Consider the following 25,644-nt stretch of genomic DNA (forward strand, 5'->3'; position numbering starts at 1 on the left):
TTGATCATCATACAATATTGCTGTTACTGTATACAATGTTCTATTTCACTTTGTCTCGGTTCATGTTTTTCCAGTTTTTTGAGATTATATTGCTCTTCATTTCCTATAGCACAATAGTATTCCATCACAATCATATACCACAACTTGTTCAGCCATTCCCAAAATGATGGGCATCCCTTTGATTTCCAATTCTTTGCCACCATAAAAAGAGCAATAAATAATTTTCAAAAGAACTCTAAGGTCTTTTTAAGATCCAAACACTACAATTTCTATAAAAATTCAGCACAACTCTGAGCTATGCCTAGGTTTAGAGGAATGTTGTAGTCATTACTTAATTTAAAAGCTTGGTTCAAATCCCCACCAATACATCTTTGTGCCAGACAATGCCAAACAACACATCAATTGAAAGCAAAACACATTTAATTAAAACAAGAGAGCAAGATAAATAATAAGGAATTGAATCAGAAAATAAATGTTTTCTGGACCTATTAACAAATAGCTGTTATCTCTTATGTCTTTAGAAAACCAGTCATCCATTTCCCATTTAATTTCTCTATGTTTTCAACACAGAAGAAGGAGACAGTCAGTTTTGACTCATGGCAGTGTCGAGACTTAGAATCTGAAGACACTCTTACCTCCCCATGTCCCCTTTGATCTCAATGCACAAGCTAGAGAGGGCGCTGCCTCTTCAGGGCCTGACCCCTGAAATCTCGTCTTGATCCACTCCTGTGACTACCAGTGATGGCCAGATGGGAAGCTGGAGTTCCAGATGCCATGTCCAGGTCTGTGTCATTATATTTCTTTCCACAAAATTGCCACTTTCCATCTCTTGGGTCCTTGCCTTGGCCCATTTCTCCTCTACTGGTTCTCACAATCTAATGAGAGTAGCAACATGGCTAGAGAACTCAAATCCTAGCAGCAATCAGTAAGCGTTATGATTAGCTGAAAGGGAGCTCAATTCAAAATACCCATGCAGTTGAAATTCAAATCATCATGGGAGGAAGGAGTATTCTTAGGAGAGGGAATGTATGCTACAGGGAAGCCAAGTGCTTCAGGTCTAAAGAAAATGAATCAAGCCAGGCCTGGGAGAATCTAGATAAGGTGGTGATGCATTGGACAGAGAATTAAATTTGGAGTCACAGGGTTTTAGTCTTTAAATTGCCCATTATATGTCACCCTATGAAAGTCACATCACCTCACTGAGTCTTGGTTTCCTTATTTGTCAAATAAAGGGGATTGAATTAGATGACCCTCAGTAACGTTTTCCAGCTAAGGATTTACAAATATGATCTCAATTGATCTTCAAGACAACCCTTCAAGGTAGAAGCTACTATTATCCCCATTTTACAGATTAGGAAACTGAGGCAGGAAGTAATTAAGTCACTTATGCCTAGGATTCCACAGCAAGATAGGATTTGACCATAGGTCTTCATGACTCCAGATTCATCACCATGAAATTGGTTAAGAGAGTTGACCTCCCTAGGAAGCTAATATAGGGTAGCAAGACCTAAGGCCTAGAACCTAGGGCTAGATCCTCTGTGACTCTTGTGTAATTTTACAATTTAAAAACTTTAAAAATTAGCTATTTGATTTTTTTCCTCTTATTTCTTCCTCCTGGATCTCAGTTCTCTTTACTTCATCCTTTCCTTTTTTTTTTTTTTTACATACACCAATTCTGGGTGAGGAGGTGGCCAGTTCATAGATTTCTAGAAGAGACATTAGATATCATATAATCCAATGTTCTCATTTTATAAATGAGGAAATGAAGGCCTAGAGAGGTCAAATATCTTTCCCAAAGTCACACTAAGGTAGTAACAGGTAGAAAGCCCAGCATTTCCCCTTAGTTGCTCAGTAAGGTTTTATAACCCAGTTCTTATATTGGTTGAATTACAGGAAAGTGGTTTGCTGGTGCCCTAGCTAGGTAGTAAGGGAGAAGGAGTAGAATTCCAGAGGGTTAGGCAAATGGCAGAAGGTGAGAAATTGGGAAATCCTTTGATTTTGTAATTCAGACTTGCAGGGGGTGTTTATTCTGTCCTCATCTTCTTCCCCCATCCCAAACCTCCATGCCAAGTCCTTATTCTGGAGAGCCTTTATTTGACAAGCTGCTTTCCAGAGAAGAAGGAGAGAGTGAAATTTTCTTCCCAAGGGAAATTGTGATGCTATATGGGTGCCTAGAGAAGGTATTGGTGACCCCCAAAGAGGAAATATTCCATTGAGTTTGTCAGAATGTCAAGTACTATGCAAGGATTATACATAATACTTTTGGGCAAGGTGGCCTGTCCCCTGAACCCTCAAATTACCTCATGTAAGAGCTTACTTTGCCTAGCTTAGATATATAATAGAAAATATGATGATGATGATGATGGTGATAGTGGTGGTGGTGGTGATGGTGGTGGCGGCCTAATGGATAAAATGTTGGGCCTGGAGTCAGAAAGACCTGAATTCACACATGATCTCTAACACCAGCTGTGTGACCCTGGGCAGATCACTTACCATCTTTCTGCTTCATTTTCCTCAACTATAAAATGGGGATAAAAACAGCACCTATCTCCCAGGGCTGTTGGGAGGATCAAATGAAATCATATTTGTGAAGCAAGTTTTACAGTATCTGGCATGTAGAAGGTCTATAACAAATCCTTGCTCCTTCCTCTTGGTGACTTGTTCTTCTGATAATCACCATGATCAGTCACCATGTAGAAGGTTTTAAGGGCACTTTGTGTATGTTATATGGCATGGAGGAGATTCCTGGACTTGGAGGTAGGAAGACCTGAGTTCAAGCTCCCTCCATGAAACTTCCTATCTGTATAACTCTGGACAAGGCATTACCTGTAGCACTTCTAGTAGAGTTGTTGTGAGGCTATATGAAACAGGAAAGGACTTTTAAAACATTGAAATGCAACATAAATGTAAATTATTACTATTCAGTGGCTAGGAATGTCCCCTTTCCTTTTAGGGATCTGAATGTCCCAACTGTGTCCTTAACAAGAGAATAGCTGATTGATGTGTCCCTGAATCCACAGGGTAAGAAAAAGCTTTCCAAACTCTCCCTCCCTCCCACTCCCAACCAGACTGACGGAAATCTATCTTTACTCACCTTAGCAGCTCAAACCTTTGAGGACATACCTGTATGCCTCCCCTTGTATGGCTTGTCTCCCATCTCCCAGTTGAAAAGTCATCTCCTTGTTCCCCCCCAATTTGGATGCAACATGATATAATGCAAAGAGTCTTGCACTTGGAGGCAGGAGATTAATTCTGGCTCTTTGTGTAGCCTTGGGAAGTTTTCTTCCCTTTCTGGGCCTCGACTTCTTTCTCTGTAAAATGAAAGGCTTCCATCCAATTAAGAGGTGGGGGAATATGGGTGCAGGATGGTACCTACCTAAAGACAGTCACTATGCCTGTTGATTTTGCTTAAATGTTTCTCTTTGTTACAAGGAAGGGCTTATTTGGTGGTAGTCTTATATATTAACTGGGGATGATTGTTATGTAAAAAAAGACATAAAACTTATTTGAAAAAAATTAATGAGAGTATTGGGTCAAATGATCGCTACAGTTTCTTCAAACTCAAAATTCTATAATTCATTGGTCTAAGGCTTCTTCCAGTCCTAACATAATACTTTCTAAGCTACCCTGGCTCTTCCTTCACCCTCTCATTCCTTCTAACTCTCTGGCACTTCTTCTGGTCCTAGGGGCTCCTGAAGGGACAAAGGAGTCAAAGATGGTAGTTCAAAGGTCCTCATGGCACATTGATTAGTGCATGAAATGGGTATAAGGTGGGTTTGTGGAGTTGAAAATGAGGAGTCTCTCTGCTCCCACACACTTCTTCAGTTTCTTGTTGTGCTTTGTAGAAAGTCTTGGAAGTGGATGCATGCACGATAAATTCCAAACCCTTGTACCAGGACTTCCCAACAGAGTCTGTTCTGTCCAGGGAGGGCTGATGCTGCAGCTGCTGCTGTTACCCTGTGTCCCCCGAAAGAGTTAAGTCCAGGTGGAATGTGCTGACTGACAGGATGGCTTGAGGACTGCATTCCAATCATTCTGTCACTCAGGCACCCCCCGGCCTTGCCTGCCATGACCTGTGTTTCTCAGGCTCTGCTGCTTAAGACTGAGATTCTTTGGAAAGAGGATTAACTCCACTCTCAGCAGGAGCTACTCCCTGAGTCCTGGCTCCAGACAACGTTCTCAGCTTCTTATCAGAGAAATTTCACTTGGCTGGGTATATATGAGGTAGCTAACAAAGGTATGAAGTAGGGTGTGCCCCTACTGCGGATGTCATGAATGGTATTTTGCCCCTCCTTAGACATTTTCATTGCCATCAATTTCCAAGCCTTTATAGGATTAGTAAATATGATCACCTTTATTAGACACTTCAGTCCTCTAAAGTTTATTTGATCCATGTGGATACTTCTGACACTGATGTCAACCAAAATTCATCTTTAACTTGGGGGACGGTCTGTAAGAATTGATACGGCTGGAAAATTCAGCACCTAAGATCAAATCTGGTGATAAGCACCATTAACCCCACATGATATCCAGTCACCAAGCCTATGGATCTTGGGCTGAGACTCAGGGGCCTTTATTAATATGTGAGGTCTGCACTTTGCTTCAAACCTTTCAAGCCCTTTCATATCCATCATCACCAAAACCTTATGTACCGTCATGTCTTTTACCACAACGAGAACATTGTAGGTCCTTAGTCAACTTGGGGGCTGAGATACAAAGTGCCCATGTGTCCTAGCATTCTCACCTGGGAGAATTGGTACCATAGGGAATGGAAGGGCCAGGAAAAATGGATTAGACTTTGGAGAAAAAAAAGGATGGAGAGACAAAAATGACAATTGGTGTATGATCAGTCAACTTTTTGCCTTTCAGACACTCTCCTAGGATGAGACTTTAATACTGAATTATATGAGGAAATAAGCTAGTCCAAGCAGACAAATGAAAAATGGATATGGAACTGAGTGAGGAGGGGAAGGCATCATAAGAGTCAAGTGATTGGGGCTAAGTGAGGAACCAATAGAGATGAATGAAGGAGAATCATTCTAGATCCAGCCAGAACTGCCAGCACCCAGACTGCCCAGAAGACTTAGTCATTACCTTCCAGTTCCTAAATTATATTCCTTTAAACTCTTGAGTTCTGACTTTGCTGCAGACAAAAAGCATTGCCTGGTCTATGGGATACACAGGGGCTGGGTCCATGATGAGTACTTGATATACTAATTTAATTCTTTTCTGCTAGTATGGTTAAAGAACTTTGCTCGGCGTGTTATACTTTTGTGGAAAATTTCCACTGAAATACAGCAAGGATTGGACACAGGGTAGATTTTTCCTAATGGATGGGGACACCAAAAACCAGGATTCTGAAGAGACACATTCACTCGTAGCCTAATGACATAGGTGTTAACCACAAAGGAGTGTAATAAGAGGAGAGAGGTAGCTAGCTCTTTAAGAGACAGAAACACAACTCGTGGGGGTGAGAGTTACTTTGAGAGCACCTGGTCCTTATTTCTGAACAGGTTCAGGCAACTGGTCAACAATGCCCCTAGTGGTGAAATAAATGTTATTGAATTGAATTTTTCTTTCTCTTGTCCCTTTCTAATACAAACTTGACTTCCTGGTTTACACCCCCAACCAACATCACTTTGCTTGGAACAGAGAACTGGATTGAGGATATGGCATATTTTGATTTTGGCATCAAACTGTAATCATTAATGTTCCTTTCCAAGCACATAGAATGACCCCGAGAGAAGTCATTCACAGCATTGTGTAGGAGGAGAACAAGTACTTGATTTGGAGTCAGATATCTGAATTTCAATCCTGACTCCAGTATTTGCTGTGTGAGTCTGGCTAAGTGACTTGTGCTCTCTCCCTATTCCTAGCTACCTCTTTAGTTTCTGGCTGCACTCTGTACAAAGCCTCTGAGGTAGATGAATGTCTCCATTTCCTCACCTGTAAAACTAGGAGGTTGGACCAGATCTATGATTCTTTTCTCATAGATAACTGGCCACTTTAGATATTAATGATAATTTAATTTTCTGTGATGTTCTAAGGTTCACAAAATGCTTTCCTCCCTACAACCCTGCCAGATAGGTAATACAAGTATTAACCTTTTTATTTTACAGATGCACTCACAGAGTTTAAGCATCTTAGCCAGAGTCACACAGTCATGGTGTCAGGATTTTCATTCCCAGAATGAGGGATAATGTTACTAAAAGAATCTGAACCTCTCAATATGAAGCATTCCTAACTCCTTGGTGTGGATACCTGGACAATGTCAGTGTTGAGAATCTATGCTGGCATTGTCCTAGATGACTGCCTAGATCTGCTCTGTGATCCTGATGGGGATGGGGGTGGACTCTACCCTTTTTGCGTCTTCCTGGTTGATTAAAAAGGAGTATAAAAGTGAAAGAACTCTGATTTAGAGACTAGAAGAGCTGAGTGTAAATCCCTGCTCCACCTATGTGGCCGTGGGCAAATGATTTATTCTATTTTGGACTCAGTTTCCTTATTTGTAATGAAGGGTCTGCTTTTGGCTCTCAGTGAGTAGCAGTGGTTTAAGCCCCAGAAACTTGTGATAGTAATCTAGCCTCTTGGATACTTGCCCAGAGTCCTATGCTAGCCAGATTACATGGAGATCAACAGAGTAGAAAATCTTGTTTTATTCAATTTAAATCATCAGCAATCTTCATCCAGCATTGTGGCCAAAATAATAATAAAAAAAAATTAAAAACCCAACAACCAAGGCAACAAAGTTTTTGGGGGAAGTTAAGTATAAAAATAAGACCTGGAGTCTCTTGAGTTGTTCAGTTTGTCCCAGGATGCCAGGCTCCCCTTTCTTTCTGTCCAGGGTCCACAGGGCCTATGGGGGTTTGGGCTGGGCTCATGGGGCCCAGAAAGAGCCAGACCATGTTTGGGTGTGGCGCTATCAGTGAGTCCTGAGCAGGTCAAGATCTGAGAGAAGAAAGGCAAATATATCAATCAGCGGTCATGGGGTGGATTTCCACCACTTCCCCTGATTTTGCTTGGCTCCCTCCACCCTCCAGCTGCAACAGGGCCATCCCTAAAGGGTGAGGAACTGTCCTGCTCCTCTCTCCACCCCACTTCCCAACTCCAGGGCCAGGAATATCTGGACGCATTCACTCATCATTATACATAGAGACCTTGGAATTTAGCTTTTAAAAAAGGTTTCAATAGCTTCCCACCATGGATAATATAAACTTCTTGGTCTGGCCTTCAAGGCCCTCTCCAAGAAGTCCTCAGCTTATCTTTCCTTCATATATATTTCCCCCCTCTCCCATCTTGACCATGCTTCCTTCCTTTCCTGATGGCTGTCCACAGAATTCTCTTGCCTAGAAGTCTCTCTCTTCCTCCTCTCCCAGTCTATAGCTCAAATACCACTTCCTTTAAGACTTCTCCCTTGTCCACCTAATAATAAAATAAATAGTTAACATTTATATAGAGCTTTAAGTCTTGAAAAGCATTTTATGAACATTATCTCATTTTATTCTTTTTTTTTTTCTTTTTGGAGCGGGGAAGGCAAGGAAATTGGGGTTACATGACTTGCCCAAGGTCACGTGGCTAGTAAGTGTTAAGCATTTGAGGCTGAATTTTAACTCAGGTCCTCCTGATTCCAGGGCCGGTGCTCTATTCGATGCATCACTTAGCTGCCCCCTCATTTTATCCTTACAACCATGTAGGTAGATGTTATTATTATTTGCATTTTTACAGAGGAGGAAACGGAGGCAGACAGCCACTGAGTGCCTTGTACAGGGTCATACAGCTAGAGAATATCTGAGGCAGGATTTGAACTCAGGCTTTTCTGATTCCAGCTCCTGTGCTGTATCACCTAACTGTCTAGTATGTGGGGTTTACAGACCAAGGAAAGCCTTAGCTAAAGAGAGAAGCTCCTGTTTTCATTAAGGTCCTCCTGCAATGTCACACTTTGGCATGGATCCATCCCTGGCTTTTCTAAGGTTATGCCAGCATAGGACAAATTCTCATCATTGCTATGATTAGACCATAGATTTAGCATTGAAAAGCATTCAATGAGTCTGTTGGCTTTGCTAAGAAGAAAACAGGAACCTCACAGAGGTTAAGTGATTTGTCCAAGGTCACCCAGCTAGTGAATGTCTGAGGTGGGGTTTGAACCCAGGCCTTCCCGATTCCAAATCCAGTGCCCTGTGTATGAATCCATGATTTGGAGTATACAAATATAGGCCTGACAATGACCTGTGAGTCTATCATCCAATGACCAACAGTAAGTGTAGAAAGATTCATCATAACAATGTTAACCACCAAGGGTGACAGGCTTTTGTGAGGGAGGGGAAGGGCTGTGATAACTCATGAAGGCCACTCTTGTTGGGGGGAAGCAGTTACCCCTTCTATACCAAAGCATGGAGAAGTTTGATAGTTTTTGTTTTAAATTGTACCAACGAAAGCCCTTCAAAATATCAAATCATTGAAGGGAAATGTCTGGAACAATTCTTTTCTCACGATAGACCTGACTTTATTGGCATCGTGGACAGAAAAACCAGAACAGGGGTCTGAAGGGCCAGGTCTTAGTCCTAGAGTAACTACTAACTCAATAGGGCCGCTGGGAAAATCACTTTGTTTCTTTTTTGGATGCACAGGTTGATCCGGGGGCGATACAGCAAGTCATGTACCTCACTTTTCATCCTTCCAAGTTAAACCTGAGCATCTCAAATGGACTGGAGACAGAGGGAATTGGAGGTCGTGGTGACGGGGCCATGCCTTCCCCCTTCATCAAATGAACTTCATGATATTTGCTCTGACTACTTTTCTTAAGCTCAGAGAACACCTCAGCACCAACTCAGAGAATAACTCCAGACCAACTCAGACTAGTTCCCCGAACTAATTGAGACTATCTCAGGACGAGATCAGAGAGGTTTTTGGAACAAGTTCTCTATCCATTAGAGGTTTCATTGAAAGATTCCCACAAAACCAACTAAATAACATTCATCTCCACCCTGGATCATTTTTCCTTCCCTGACCATAAGTAGGACTGTCTGGAAATTCTTTTTTTCTGCCTTCTTTCTTGTAAGTCCATTAAAAAAGTGTCTTTCTTTTCCAAAAAAATGTTGTCAAAACCAACAGGCGTCTCATGGCCTTTCTGGGAAAACTTTATTCCTAGATTCCTGTTTGTCCTGGCTTCTCTAGAGTGTGGTTGGAGTCCCAGAGAAATATTAATAGACTTGTTTCATTGAACTATGCAGTGCTTTCCAAACACTTGGGTAAAAAAGAGAGCACGATGTGAATTTCCACAAAGTGATGGAGTCTACAGGAGGAAACCTGTCCCAGAGGCCTGAAGGAGAACAGAATGGGCTCCTCTGTGCCCCTAATTCTCCCACTCTTTTGTTGGGTGGCCTTTACAGGATTCAGTTGCATATTCTGTTGAAGGATGTGTTGCCTTTTTCCTCTTTGGGCAGAAGTAGGCAGATCAGTGCAGGCCTCCATAACCTATCTCCCAGTTGCTGCTGATGCCCTTTCCCAGACTACTTCTAACTTACTCCGTTGGCTGCATGGTCTCCTCTGGCAAAGCGAGTCTCTGAAGAGGAACCTGGAAAAACTTCCTACTTCCGTCCCCCCAATCTAGATAATCTGTATTAAAATGAGGAAGATACTTACCTCACTTCAAAATTACTTAGATAAACTTCAATCTAATGTCAGCTGTCGGAGGACTTTATCAGAAGGGTTGTATTTACTTCTGTTGTATTTACTGTTCTATGACCAGTTATCTTGGTGGTTAAAGCACAGGGCGAATAAGGCCATGACAATAGTGACTTTGAACCCTGGGTGGGTCAGTCAGACCAACCTCTGCTTGGTCTCTGTTAACTGATTGAATCCTTAGACAGTCTCAATCCCTACCCCTGGTACATCACTGACCTGGTGACAAAATGCTCCTCCCAATCACAGACTAAGGCCTAATTTTGACCACAAACCCCCCTAACATGCTTCAGAATCCTCCCTGACCCGAGTCAGAGAATGGTTCTTAGCTCTGATAACAGAGCAGCTCTTTAAGTTGGTCACAGATTGACTGGTCGAAGACAGATCCCTAATCCTGGCCATAGACTGACCTCTAGCCTCACTCACAGACTAGCTCTTCTAATTATGACCACAGACCAGCTCCCAACTCTCTAACCCAGCTACACATTGATCTCCAACTCTGACGTGTTTAGTGGTCCCAAAAACATTATATATACACACACATATATATATATATATATAATATATATATATATATATATATATATGTCAGAACACCAGCCCTGGAGTCAGAGAACCTGAGTTCAAATTTGGCCTCAGACACTTGATGCTAGCTGTGTGACCTTGGGCAAGTCACTTAGCCCCAATTGTCTTGCCTTCCCCCCTCCAAAAAAACCATATACATGTGGTTATGGATGGATCGGTAGAGTCCATCCTCACTGCAAGAGATAAAGTTCAGAGCCTCTATCCTATTAGTGCTGAGCTAGGAGTAATATCTTCAGATATAAAGGAACCAGAGTATCCCATATGTGTGCTCAAGGTCAGTGGTGTCCACTTAAGTATGTATTCGATTTATTCTAACTTCCCTTACTAATTGGGCAATCCTTAGGGAAAATTAGAATTGGGGTCCCAAGTGAATTTCTTCAGCTGTGGTTCTATCAATGGAATATATTTCAGCTCAATGATCTTCATGACCCATTTCTGTAGGACTGGTCAGATAAGCCTGGCAGCACATTTTATTTAATTGTTTTCAAAGCCCTCAAATCAGGAAAAACAAAAACAATACCAGCACCTCTTCTTTTCCCCCCATCCCCCACCTCCATGTTTCCCCTCCTTCTCCACTGGGCTCACTGCTCTACCACCTTCAAGTCCCCCCAGACTTTCCCTGCCCAAAGTATAGATGAGGACAGGATGAGGGAAGGGGAGGGAGGTGTCCCTTGTAAGACTTGGGTGAATTCTTACTGGGCAATTTTGCAGTTCGTGGTGGCAACGTAGCGTCCGGTGTAGTGGATATTGCATCTCACAACATTGTTGGTGAAGTCAGACTCCAGCACGATGTACTTGGGGTTCACCTGCACCTGTGAGGCAAAGGGGGACAGAAGGAGATGGGAACTTGATCAGAAGCAATGATTTCACCTGGCCACTCAGATGGATGATGGTGAGAGAAAGAGGGCAAAGCAGAGGTCACAAAATTACTCCTTTCCCTCCTTGCTTAGAAAAACCCAAAGCCTTCCCCAAGACAATGAGGGTTGACTACCTGTTTAACCCTCTTCCTCATCTGTGATTGTAGAAGAGGCAATTTCTGACAAATAGAACATGCTGCTATGCAAATATGAATGTAAAATAAACAGAATTCATAGATAATGGGTTCCAAGTACTGCCGCTTTTCATCTGTGCAGGGATATTGCTATACTGTCAAATCTTCATTTTTGGACTATTGGTTTCTCTCTCTCTCTCTCTCTCTCTCTCTCTCTATCTATCTATCTATCTCTCCATCTCTCTCTCTCCTCTCTCCATATCTCTCTGTCTCTGTCTCTCAAAGAGACTGTTATCAATTACAAGACTTATTTGTGAGATATTTTAAAATCAAGATAATTCTAGAACTTCCAAGTGCTAGATTATAAGCTTTCAAGGGCAAAAATCATAGCCTATTCATCCTTGCATCCCCGGTGTACAGCAAGTAGTAAATGGTTTTTTAAAACCACTCTTGATGCCAGTGCCTTCCCTCTGCTGATTATCTTCAGTCTGTCTTGTACAGATCTTCTTGTATCCATGTGTCTTCTCCCCCATCAGACTCTGAGCTCCTTGAGCGCAAGGTCTGTCTTTTGCCTTTCTTTAAGTTTCTGGCGCTTAGCCTAGTGCCTGGCACATCATAAGCATTTAATAAATATTTGTTGAATGACTGACAAAATGTCCCAGATAAATGAAGTTTTTTTGAAAAAGGCCACCTCGAGCCATTAACAAAATGTTGTTGACAAATGTGAAAATGTTTAATATGATCGTACACATATAGCCTATATCAGGTCACATGCTGTCTTCGGGAAGGGTGAGAAGTTGGAGGGAGAAAAAAAATTAGAACTCAAAATCTTGTAAAAGTCAGTGTTGAAAACTATCTTTGCATGTAATTGGAAAAAATAAAATACTATTAAGTGGGAACAAACAAACAAAAAAGCCAACCAAAAATGTTGCCCAGCAGAGATTCCCCTGAGCCTGCTTTAATGAATAGCTAAGGGTAGGTTGTCATTAGTACATTAGTGGTTTACGTAAACAGGGCAGTGTGGGATAATGGAAAGCGTGATGGATTTGGAGTGAGAGAAGAAGCTGGGTTTAAATCCTGCCTTCAACGTTTACTGGTTGGGGGACCATGGGCAGGTCACTTCATCCTTACAAGCTTTAGATTCCTCTGCTTTCAAATGGTGCTCTTGTAGTGAGGCTGAAATAAGAATGTAGGTGAGGTGTTCTTCAAGTACCATATACCTCTGTTATTAAGAATGGTTTGTTATAGAAACAAAGCATATTTCAATAGCTTGAATTTGCAAAGTACATTACCTCTATTACTATTATTATTACTTAATCTTATCTTTATACCAATGAGTAAGATGAGTATTATGCCCATTTTATAGATGGGGAAGAGAAGCTTACATGGGGTGGGGGGAGGTGAAGCAGCTTATCCAAGGACACGAAGTTAGTAAATGATGGGTCAGTCTTGACAATGAACTCAGAGGTCAGTTCACCTCCTGTCATGTATGTTCTGCCCCTCCTGTTACCATGCTACACTCATCTGTTTAAACATATCCCTCATAATTTCATTTGCATGGCTCATTAGATAAATAAACCCTATATTCATGAACAGTGACAAAGTTCCATAGAACAATGATTTCAAATTCCATGAACAGGATTTTAATGGACCTGAATATAGGGGGCTGACTTGCTTCTCCTACACAGAACACTCAGTCTGGGCTTTGAACTGTATAACAGGAGGTCTAGGAATGTGTTCAGAATAAAAGGGAACACCTTTTCTGCTCCCACTGCGAAAGAAGGGCTTTAGTTAGTTAAGAAGGATTCTTTGACGAAAGTCTGGGGATTCTGGGATGTGCTGCTTACAACAGCCTGTATTGTACCTCCTCTCTGAGGAGAGCAGAGATGCCTCAGGGATGGTTCAAAAGACCACCCTGCCTGAGAAAAAGGCATGTATCAGATCACCTTTTTCATCCTTTCTGACCCCCAGATGGCCTACTGTATTTTTAATGTCAATAAAACCTCTCACTGGGGTGTTCTTATGATCTTTTGGGGAACCTGTGTGCATGATGCTAAAGAATTCTTTTAGGAAGTACAAATTCTGTCTTCCTAATACCACTACCCCTCCAACAGAATGCTTTAGTTCCTTAATCCTAAGCATTTGTAGGTGAGATGTGAAAAAACTTGAATAAAAGACACCATCTTTTACTTTTTGCCCAGATATGTGTAGAGACGGAGGCAAGACCCATGTATCTGAGGAAAATATTCCTTGTTTTCATCCCCTTGGGTTGGTGCCTCCCTTGGTTGCCATGGAAACCTACCTTGAGGATGTAGTTGCCAGGCTGCACATCAGTGATGTCAATCCACTGGCAGTCTATGTCAGCATTGTAGGTATCATAGCACCCTGGACTCAGGCCCTGAGAAGGGAGGAGAAGAGGAATAACAGAATTCAGAACTCAGCCCTTACCATAGGCTACTCACCTCCCACACCAGGCTCCTTCCCCAAACCCTTTTCACCCTTGGTTCCCAGGGTGACTTCCTGCTGTTCAGGCCTAGTGGTTGGTGGCAGATTGAGCCATCCTCTTATTTCAAGCCTTCCTTCCTGATACCCAAAGGCGTCTACTCCATGAAATACAGAATTGGAGTACCATGGCATATAGCAGGCCTGGGAGGGATTTAGAGATAATCTAATCCACCTCTCCTCATTTTAAAGAAAGGAAACAAGGCCTAGAATGACCGAATAATAAAATAATAAAAACTCAGGACTTGTGACTCTTCTTTCAAGCACCTCTCAGATTTCATTTTCTCAGAATGGAGTTGAGAGAGGGACGTGGTGAGGGGTCTTACACCAAAGGAGCAGACAGAGGTGGAGATCTAAGAGAACCCTGTAGGAATCTGAGAAATCAATAAAGAACTTCATTATCAACATTATTTCTGGGGTGGCTAGATGGCACAGTGAATAGAGCACTGACCCTGGAGTCAGGAGGACCTGAGTTCAAATACGGCCTCTGACACTTAACACAAAACCTAACTGTGTGACCTTGGGCAAGTCACTTAACCCCAATTGCCTTGCCTTCCCCCCTCCAAAAACAAAACAAAACGAACAAAGACTATTTCCCTGGACAAAAGGATAGTAACAGTGAAAAGAACAGGATTTTCCGAACTCTCTTTGTTAGTTAATCCAGGGGATTGTTTAGGATTTTCATCTTTGTCTACATCAACCTTACTAGTCTCAGGAACCCCATTAAATTTCTAAAATATTTGGAAGATTCCCAGACCAGCCCTCCTCTGTCCTCTTCATCACTCCTTACAGACATACCTTAGCCAATCCATCAGTTAATTCTGTATTTCTAAGTGTGCAGTGGGTGCTCAGTAAAGACACTGATGCATTGCGTGGGTGTTCTTGATTTCTGGTTGTTATTGTGTTGTGTAGAGACTCGCCTACGGTCACATGTCAGAGGTCAACCCAGGTTCAGTCTATCCACCAAACACAATATCTCACCCAGAAAGGACCTGTAGACCTTCCTTTAGCTTCCCCTTATGGACAGGGCCCTCTTCCCACTCTTCCCCCACTGACCTGTGTGTGGGAAGTGCAGGCATAGCGCTTCAGGTTGCCAAAATCACACGTGGTGTCCTCTAGGCAGAAGCTGGCTTTGTGACCCTCGGCCACCTTTCTGCCTGTGCTAGCATCCAGCAGGTCATAGTGGCTGAATTCATCCATGCTATGGTAATGCCTGCAAAGAACAGAGATGCTCAGCTGTGTTAGGCTTAGTGGTGGCTCACTCAGACCACAGTGCTGACCAAGGTGCTGAATGGAGGCCCAAGTATTTCTGGAGAATCCCCAGCATCTGTGGTCCATGAGTCTTTCCCCTCCATTCCACTGCTGGCTGCTTCACTTCCTACTTTATCTGCCCTCTCACCATCTTTTCACAGAAGATGCCCTGATGGGACAGAGGTGCATCTTCTGCCTGCCCTTTGGGATGAGTCTAGTAATCAAGTCTTTCCAAAGAAGACTTTCATACACCTTCACCCAAACCTAGTGACCTCTTACTTCTCCCCATCTCCTCAACATCCCTGGTACCCACATTTGGATCTGCCCCACCCTTTCCTAAGCTCATACCCTTTCTTTTGATTTTTAAATGTGTATATATTTGTCTCTTTCCTCTGATTCACAGTTAACATTTTCACAGAGATCTTGAATACCTTCTTTCTTCAAAAAAGCCATGATTTCATTGGTGTGGAAATACCTTCCCTTTGGCATATCACAACCACTCCTCACCTTAACAGTTGAAATTCATGGGTTGTTATGGCCAAAAATTTCATCACCTGATGGTCAACCTCCTGATGGTGAGCTTCTCTACACTTAACTGGTCCTCAAACAACAGTCATATAGTCTTGGCCAATGCTCAAAGCTTTTCCAACTTGGTAGCACCTTTCAGAACTTTTACTCCATACCTCCAAGCCAGTATACACACCATTGGGAGTCCACTTTACCCAAAGATATAACTCTCTAAAGGTGGAATTTCAGGTCACTGGAAGAAATGTTTTTGGACAGTGGGAAAGACCTCCTTGGTACTCTTCATATCACATGACAAAGGCAGCCACTCTCTATTATAGTTGAAGTGCCCATACCAGTGGCCCCTTATAAATTAGAGATTTTTTTTTTCTGAATCCAAATGACAAACAGGTACATAGGATGATAAAGGCAGAAAAATACCCCTCCAATAGAAAGGCAGTCAAGATGTCTAGAGATAATCTGTCGTCATGGCATTTGTCTACCTTTCCCTAATCCCTTCCTACTGCTTCTGGGAACCATTACTTACTGGTGGCAACTGTGCCATTCCCAAGTGTGGCGGGGTCGGTTGGGCAAAAAGTCAGCTGTGCCCTGGTTCTTCACACGCTGGGGAAACCTCAACAAAACACGCACATCATAGTCCGTAGCCTCAGGGCTGTAGGCAGTGCTGAAGGGGAAAGGACAGGGAAGAATATCATAGGAATTATCACTGTAACCACTGTCACCTTAACCAAGCCAATGATTTTGGAGAAAGTCACCAGTATTTATGGAAAATATTGGGGGCCTGGCTGTTGGAAGAAATAATCTCACCTTCCATTCAGATTCGTTTCATTTTCATTTCATTCAATTCATTGAATGCCTGTGCACATAGCACTAAGCTATGGGCTGAGGAGACAGATGATATGAATCATGGAGTTTATGATATAATGAAGGGTAAGATATGTACACAGATAAACATAACATGAGGCAGAATGTGATAGGTGCAAAGGAGAGTGACATCCAAAGTACAAAGAGAAACTTAAGGAGAAAGACCATGGGACCACAAATCTAGATCTGAAAGGGGCATAAAATGCCAGCTAGTCTAATACTCTCTCTTTTTTATTTTGCTTTTTGGAGGGGGCAAGGCAGGGCAATGGGGGTTAAGTGACTTACCCAAGGTCACACGGCTAGTAAGTGTTAAGTGTCCAAGGCCAGATCTGAACGCAGGTCCTCCTGATTCCGGGGCTGGTGCTCTATTCACTAAGCTACCTAGCCACCCCTAACATTCTCATTTTATAGATGAGGTCCTGAGAGGCTGACTTGACTATGGTCACATGGCTGGTGAGCTTCAAGGGCTGGAATTGAACCCAAGTCCTCTGATGACACCATGAATGCTCTTTCCACTATGCCTTACTGCCTCCCAAAGGAGGTGGGGGGGGGGGGGGGTCAGGGAACACTTTATGGAGGAGGTGGCTCCTGAGTTGGTTCTTAAAGAAAGACAGAGATTTTAATGGTAGGGAATCCATTCCAGGCATGGGGACTGGCGTGAATAAAGGTCCATAAAGTGAAAAGATTATCATTAGAATAGAGGATGGCAAATGGTCCATTTGGATGAGGTGAGGACAACTCTTAGTATACTGCCACTACCATTATCACTATAACTACCATTGCAAAAGAAGCAGAAATGGCAAGAAAACTGAATTTGCAGTAAGAGGATTGAGGTCCAAATCCTGGTGGTGCACCATCAGTAAGTCACTTGGCTTCCAAATGAAATCCAGATGGTCTCTATGTTCCTTCCTAATTCTACACCTATGAGGCAATATGGTGTGGTGGTATAACGATTTAGAGTCAGAAGACCAAGGTTTGAGTTCTGGCTCTGGGATCACGTTCCCCTGTCTTTGCCTCTCCAGGCTGAAGATTCCCAGTTTCTCCCATGGATTGTCACATGGCATGGTTCCCAGTCTCCCCACCCTCATGACTGTCCTCCATTGAAAGCGCTTCAGTTGGACAAAGTCACTTTAAAATGTGGTGCGCCTAACTGGAAACAATTACCCAAATGTAGTCTTACCTTGTGACAACATAATAGAGCTTTAAATTCCCTTGATCTGTACCCTATCCTTCTATGAATGTACCCTACAATTGAATGAGTTCTTTCAGCTAGCATGTACATTGTTGGCTCATAGCTTTACAATCTATTAAAATAGTTTAATTCTTTTTGTAGAAACTGTTGTCTAGTCATGTCCCCCAGTTCAGTCCTTGTGCATTTGCCCCTGTGAAATGAGGAACCGTATTTCAAAATTATCCTTTTTCATTTCATTTGATCAGATTCAGTTCATTTTTTTAGCCTTTGAGATCTCCTCACTTTGCTAGCAACTTTTCCCCTTCCCCCCAGGCATTTCCCCCTTTCAGGTAGACAATGATCTTTATTAATCTATTTGTCTCATTATCTTTTAACATCACTACTTAGATATGATAGTGTGATTATGTAAATTTATAGCTGGTTAAATAATCCCTTTCCCTGCACTTATTCATTGTATACACAAGGGTACCATGAGAAAATTTGTCAAAAACTTTCATAAATTGAGGCATAGTGTCTATGGAACTCCACTGATCTGCAAACTTAGAAAGTCTATCTAAAAATGTAAACAATGTTAGCCCACCATGAGTTGTTCATTTGTCTGTGTTTGAAAGCCAATATTTAATTTTACTCAGAAACTGACAATCATTAACAAATATGAAACAGATTTTCCCAGTATGATTGGGAAAAGAAATAAGGAAAATTGATCATCATGTCAATGCCAAAATAATTTGGAGCTTCCTTACACTTAATTTAAAATTAATTTATTATGCATTTACCCTAACTTCAAATACCAACAAAACCTTGTGAATGTTAGCATGTAAGTTCCTTGAGGGGAGGGACTGTTCTTGTTTTTGTCTTGTATCCCTGGTGCCAGAGAGCCAGCCTTGCGTAGTGGATAGGGAGTCGTCCACAAAGTCAGGAGCACCCAAGCTCAAGTTTTGCCTTGGACACTTACTGGCTATATGACTCTGGACAAGTCATTTAGCCTCTCAATGCTCTACTCTCCAAGATTATATGTTACAGAGAGTTGCTGACCTCTGTTGGTAGAGAAAGTTTCCTCATTTGGAAGTCCCCTACAGCAATGAAATCAGAGATTCAGTTCCTATTTCCAGTACCTATTATAGTGCCTGGCATATAACAAGCACTTATAAATGCTTGTAATATTGAACTCAATACACATTTATACCTATTTAGATATAAGCATTAACTTATATGTTCCTATATACCCATAATTGTTTATTGCTGACTCTTTCCATACTCACTTTTGTTCTCTGGTCACTTTTATGTATACTTTATTTTTTTTTTCATATAGTTGCAGAATGGTTCTGATTTCTGTAATTTGCATTACTTCAAATATCTTCCTAAATTTCTTTATATTCTCCAAATTTTTGATACATATAATGTAATATTATTTTACACTGATATAACTTATCTTCTTCAGCTATTCAACAACCATTGAAATTTAGTTTGTTCAAGTCAAGTCACCCACTATGTGCCAGGCACTGTGCTGAGCACTAAGGATCCAAATGAAGACAAAAACAAAGTCTCTGCTCTCCAGGAGCTCATAGTCTAATAGGGAAGGTGACATGAAAGTAACTATGTAGAAACAAGATGTAGACAGGATAAACTAGAGGTAATAAACAGAGGGAAGGCACTAAGATTAAGCAGCACTGAGAAAAACCTCTTGTAGAAGTGAGACCAGCTGAGGCTTTTCTAAATTAAAGAAATTACAATTAAATGCATGTGCATACATGAACAGATAGATCTTTATGATGACACAGAGTATAGTCACAATAATGGGATCCTGAGCAAAGGATATAATTGTTTTGGTGATTCATGTCCTATACTTCCAGATAATCCCCTAAAAAAAGATTCTGCAAATCTGCAATTTCATTAACAATGTATGGGTTTACTTTTTCCTCTACAACTACACCAACAAGTTGTTTCTCATTCCATCTCCCCCCAATGTTATGGGTATGAAGTGGTACTTCAAAATTGTTTCATTTTTCTTTGATAATTAGGAAGGTTGAAGCTTCTTTTTTTTTAATGATCCCTTACAATATATTTAGCCTCTTTTGTCAATAATCTGCTCAAATCCTTTGCCTTTTTATCAAATGGTGATTAAGTATTTCTATTGAGTACTTTAATCAGCCTCATATACATTTTATATACATAATTTTCATCTTATATTTATCAAAAATATTTTATCCAATCTGCTAATTTTTATTCACATTATTTTCACACACACACTTTTTTGAATTCACCCCTTCAAGTCCCAAAACTTTTTTCAATTTAACATTAAAAAATGTATCTGCTCTCCCTCTATAACTAAGAAAAAATTCATTTTTCTTCCAGCTGTTCAAAATTTGTTTCTTATCCTTCATTCTATGACCCAGCTGGAATCTCTTATGGAATACTTTATGAGGTGAGGATCTCAATATCTTTTATTACCAGCCAGTTTCCCTAATATTTATTAAATAATCAATCTTTTCCCTAGCTTTATTGCATATAGTTTCATCAAATACCAATCATTTGAATATATTTGCTTCTGGTTCTAGTATTTCTCTTCTGTTCCACCAGTCTGTATTTTTCCTTAAAACTAGAGAGTTTTGATAAAATGTTTTATATATTTTTTTTCCTTTTCCAAGTTAAAGTTTTTTTTTCCTTTCTCAAGTCTGATATTCTTGCTTGTTAGTTTTTCTGGATAAATGTCATAAGATCATGGCATTTAGAATTTGGAAGGGCCTTTAGAGATTATCTAGTCTAATCCCCTCAGGAAATTAAGGTACAGAAAGAACTTGCTGACCATCATAAAAGTAGTAAGCATCAGAGCTCGAATTCAAACTAAGGTTTTCAAACTCTAAATTCATTGCACTTTGGATCATAACATATCACTTTTCCCAACTCTACAAAAAACACCTTGGTATTTTGGTTGGTATGACATATAGTCTACGAACTACTTTAGGGTAGTCTTTTTATTATATTGATCAGACCCATCTATGAACACTGAATTTCACTCCTATTATTCAGATCTCCTTTTATTTGCCAGTACATTTTGAAAATTACTTTTATAAAAGCAACGTGTGTCCAGGTAACCTAATTTCTAGACATACACATAAGTGTGGATGCATTTGCTATTGCTATAAATTGGGGTTTTACTTACTATACTCATATTCTTGAATGGTGGTGTTATTGTTCAGTCACATCTGCCTTTTCATGACCACATTGGGGGTTTGCTTGCCAAAGATACTGCAGTGGTTTATGATTTCCTTCTCTGGCTCATTTTACAGATAAGGAACTGAGGCAAAAAGGGTCAAGTGACTTGCCCAGGGTCACACAGCTATCAAATGTCTGAGGCCAGACTTGAGCTAAGGAACATGAGTCTTCCTGTTTCCCTGATCAGTATTTTATCTACTTCACCACCTAACGGCTCCTATTCTTGAATAATGGCATATATATATGAAAACAAAACATTTTTGTGGACTTATCTTGTATGCTACAATCTTATTGAATTCATTTATTGTCTTATATTTTGTTGTTGCAATTGGTGATGGGTTTTCTATGTAAGCATTTGTGTCATCTGAAAATAATGATATTTTGATCTCATTTTCTATGTTAATCTCTTTAATTTATTATTGTAATTTCTAGCATTTTTAATATTTTTAAATAGACATGGATACAATGGGCATCCTTGTTTTATGCCTATTTTTAGTAAAAAATGCTTCTGATGATTCTTCATTGCATATAATGCTGCCTCCGAGCTTAAGTAAATATTTTTTCTTATGTCGAGGGACAAGAATTTGATTCTTTTTTATAGTTTTTTTTTCTTTTAACAATCATGAATAGATACTGTATTTCATTGAAAGAATTTTATGAATTCATTGTTATGATTTTTAAAATATTTTCTTTTTAATAACTTCTAGTTTTTCTAATAGAGCTATTTTTACATTGTTGGCATAAATTTCATTTGGCTACAATGAAGACATTTTAAAAATGTGGTGGTATTTTCTATTTGCTAATAATTTTATTTGGAATTTTCACATCCATATTCATCAAAGAGTTTGGCCTAGACTTTTTTTTTTGGCCTAGACTTTTCCTTTGAAGTTTTAGCTTAATAAAGTTCAGACTCAAGACCATATTTGCCCCATAAAATGAACTGGGCACCAGTCAATTTTCTCTAAATTTAGCAACATTCTATGTAGCATAGAAATTATTTGTTCTTCGGAGGTTTGGAAAAATTTCCCTGAAAACGCCCTTTGATTTTGTAATTTTTTTCAAGGTAATTCACTGATGTCTGATTTGTTCCTTTGAAATGTGTTTATTTATCTATTTCCTCTTGTGTTGGTTTTAACAATATTTTTGCAAAGAGTTACTCATTTAACTTAAGATCTCCAATTAGTGTGCAAAATTCCTTAATGATATTATTAATTTCCCTTGTATTTTTATGATCTATTTTTATTTTTACCTTGTGAGTGGTATTATCTCTTTTATTTTGGGGAGAATGTTTCCTAAAATGTCAACATTATTTTTTAAAGTTCTTAGTTCCATTGATTAAAGTGAATCTCTCTCTTTTTCAATCCTATTTTATTATTGCTCATATCTCTTTTTATTTCCTTTGGAGCATTACTTTGTTCAGTTTATAATGTTTGCAAGTACAGACAATTAATTTAACCTTTATTTTTCTTTTTTTGCTAGTTAAAGCCAAACAAATTTCTTCTAAGGTTCACCTTGGCTGCATATCATAGATTTTGATAAGGGATATTACTGTTATCATTACCTCTGGAATATTATGTGACTTTCTTATAGCTTCTTCTTAAACTGATATATTAAAAGATTCTTCTTTTAGTTTCCATGTAACTTGAAACCTTTTATTAATGCTACAGTCACTTTCCACCCCAGTTTTATTACATCATAGTCTGATGCCTTTCACCACTTATCCTTAGTTCCTTTAAGTTCAACTATGTGGTGACATGGTTTCTAGAGCATTCATCATTTTGGACTCTCTCTAATTTATCAATGTTCCACTTAGAACACGGTATCCAAAAGTAACGTAATACTGTAGGATGACCGGCACAATAACAGAGAGCTTAAACAAACTAGGAGCTCTATAGAGGGAGATGGAAATCAAGGGAGTATTCTGGCAGAGCAGGCCAGGAAATGAGTAGATGGAATTGTGAAGAATGATTGGATCTGATCAAATTAACACAAAAGAAATCTGTGCTGCATGTATACCAATTTTGAAAACATTGAGGGATCAATTTTCAAGTTGCCTGAAAAAGGAGAAGATCCCAAAAGATTTGGATTAAAAAATGTTGGAGAGAATTATTGGGAGGAAAAAAAGGTGACTAAGAGGATATTAGTAACTATTGACTCATAAGCCTAATTTCTCATCTCTATAATGAGCCCGGGGCAGCTAGGTAGCACAATGGTTAGAGTACTGTGTCTGGAGTCAAGGAAGACTCATCTTCATGAGATCAAATCTGGCCTCAAACACTAGCTATGTGACCCTGGGCAAGTCACTTACCCCTGTTTGCCTCTGTTTCCTTATCTGTAAAATGAGCTGGAGAAGGAAATGGCAAACTACTCCAGTACCTTTGCTAAGCAAATTCCAAATTGGGTTATAGAGAGTAGAGACTGAACAGCAACAATAATGCACCCTGATATACCCCTATGCAGGCAATGTTAAACATGAAGATTCAGCAAAAGGGCGTGAGAAGGGGTGGTCAGAGAGGTAAGAGCAGAACTAGGAGAAACCAAGAAACCAAGAACTAGGAGAAACCAAGACCCAAGAATCTGGGAAGGAGAGTGTTTAGGATAAAAGGCTGGTCAACAGTGTCAGATGCTACAGACAGCAAGAAGGATGAGGTTCGAGAAAAGGTCATTGAGTTTAGTGATTAAGAGGTTATAGGTAACCATAACTGAAACCAACAGTTTCGGTTAAGCAATGAGGATGGGAGTCAGATGGCAAGGGACTGAAAGATGAATGTTGGGCAGCTAGGTGTTGCAGTTAATAGAGTCAGAAGGACCTGAGTTCAAATCCGGCCTCAGACACAACATTACTAACTGTGTTAGTCACTTAACCCCAATTGCCCTGCCTTCCTCCATCCAAAATAAGCAAATAATAATAATAATAATAGAAATGTGAATGTTGGGAAAGTGGAAGCAATGAGTACAGATAGGTTTCAGTTTTTAAATGACTTTATCAAAACAAAGACAGTTAACCCACAGTAAATGAGTCACCTGCACACAACTTAAAATATAACTAAGATGCTTCCATCTTCTCCCATTGATTACAACAGAATTGAACCCTATTCACCACCCACTGACTCTGCTCCCTGAGGCCTGTCAGAACCAATGTCAACAGAACCATCCCACAATCACACCCTACATCTTTAAGGAATGTATTGCTGTAGGAATTTTCTGAGGTCTTCCCTCTTTCTCTGGAAGAGATAGATATAAAATGGATGACTGATAGTATACTGGAAAGTCTAATAAAGGAATGATGACTCTGGAAAGGACAATTCTCTAGCTCCTCCCCTCATAGGGGAGAATTTCTATAATTCATATCTGGTTGTGTAAGACCCTGATTCTGGGGCATTGAGTGAACACTTTAAAAACAAAATTTCCACACTTTTCAGGGAGTGAACAATCAAGGATGAGAGTTTTGCATATTGGATAAATTAGACCCTGACAGGTTGCATGATTTGTTCAAGGCTACACAGTGAGTTAATGGTAGAATTAGGACCAGAAAGGAATCCTCGGAGCCACCCTCTTCTAGGCCTTCAGTCTAGCCATGGTGTGGGCATGTGCTCCTTACCTGGCCAGACACTTTTCTTCTGCTGCACAACGGAGGGAATAGAGATGGGCCCTCTGGACATAGGTAGAGGCCTGAACGTAGTTGGGATCAGGAATCAAGTCAGGAAGTCCTGAAAGAGAGAGATTAAAAAACCCAAAATCAGTCAGGGATTGGGTTAGCAACATCCCTGCAGTCTCCAAGGGGCCTCCCCATTACCACCATCCCCAGGCATGCCCCATTGAGGCACTTGGACTTGGTTTAGCTCCATTCTTTTTTATTTTATTTTTTTAATTAAAAAAATATATATATTTTTTTGCTTTTTTGGAGGACAATTGGGGTTAAGTGATTTGCCCAAGGTCATATGGCTAACTTTTTTTTGTGTGTGGGTGTTGAGTGCCTGAGGCCGGAATTGAACTCAGGTCCTCCTGACTCCAAGGCTGGTGCTCTATTCACTGGGTCACCTATCCGTCCCTCTTTTCAATTTTATTTTGCATACCCATTTTAACTGCCCATTATGGGCAAATCCCATAAGGAGGAGCTGGGATCAACTTCTGTCTCTGATACTCATTAGGCAGGTGGCCTCCTGGTGGCCCCGGGCAATTCTCCAAGACTCTGAGCTGCAGTTGTGATGCCAACATGCATCAGGAGAGGGAGTTTTCCCAAGAGGAGTTCCTTATAGCTGTCAATTGAATCTTCCTAGAACTCAAGTCTGATCAAACCATTCAGTTAATTCTAGTGGGTCCCTGTTGCCTCCTGGATAAAACATGAAACCCTGTTTGACTTTTAAAGCCCTTCCTAACCTGGCCCCTTTGTACCTGTCTTCAGAGGTCTTTGTGAACCCTTCTCCCTTCCACATTCTCAGCCCTCCTGGGACACTGGTGGCTCCTTGCCCCAAATACACAAAGTACTCCATCTTCAGGCTCTGGGCTTTTTCATTGGCTGAACTCCGTGCCTAGAATTCTCCATCTCCTTATCTCCATCTCATGGTTTCCCTCAAATCCTAGCTTAAACCCCATATTCTGGGAGAAACATTTCTGATCCTCCCTAATCTGATGCCTTCTCTCTACTGATTATCTCAAATTTATCTGCTGTATAGCTTAATCATATGCAATTGTTTGCATGTCATTTCCCACATTAGACTGTGAAATCCTTAAGGGTAGGGGCTGTCTTTCGTCTTTTGTCTTTTTTAGCATTTAGCACAGTGTCTGTAACATTTTTTGTTATTCAGTCATGTCTGACTCTTTGTGGCCCCATTTG

General features: G+C 40.5%; 1 protein-coding gene across 1 annotated transcript in view; it reads right to left on the reverse strand.

Moving 5' to 3' along the window:
• Positions 1-6,638: 6,638 nt before the first annotated feature.
• Positions 6,639-25,644, reverse strand: part of LOXL1 (lysyl oxidase like 1) — a 48,917-nt gene continuing 29,911 nt past the window's right edge. Inside the window, exons 2-7 of the mRNA XM_069071202.1 lie at positions 24,409-24,517; positions 16,062-16,199; positions 14,816-14,972; positions 13,560-13,655; positions 10,963-11,078; positions 6,639-6,948 (exon numbers count right to left, since the gene is read on the reverse strand). Of these exons, the coding sequence (XP_068927303.1) occupies positions 6,942-6,948; positions 10,963-11,078; positions 13,560-13,655; positions 14,816-14,972; positions 16,062-16,199; positions 24,409-24,517 (623 nt within the window). The 3' untranslated portion in view covers positions 6,639-6,941. The remainder of the gene's footprint in view (positions 6,949-10,962; positions 11,079-13,559; positions 13,656-14,815; positions 14,973-16,061; positions 16,200-24,408; positions 24,518-25,644) is intronic.

The sequence above is a fragment of the Petaurus breviceps genome, unplaced genomic scaffold (assembly GCF_028583685.1).
Source record: "Petaurus breviceps papuanus isolate PSGF00001 unplaced genomic scaffold, PetGlider_PUasm1.0 90825, whole genome shotgun sequence".
In the NCBI taxonomy this organism is placed as follows: Eukaryota; Metazoa; Chordata; class Mammalia; order Diprotodontia; family Petauridae; genus Petaurus; species Petaurus breviceps.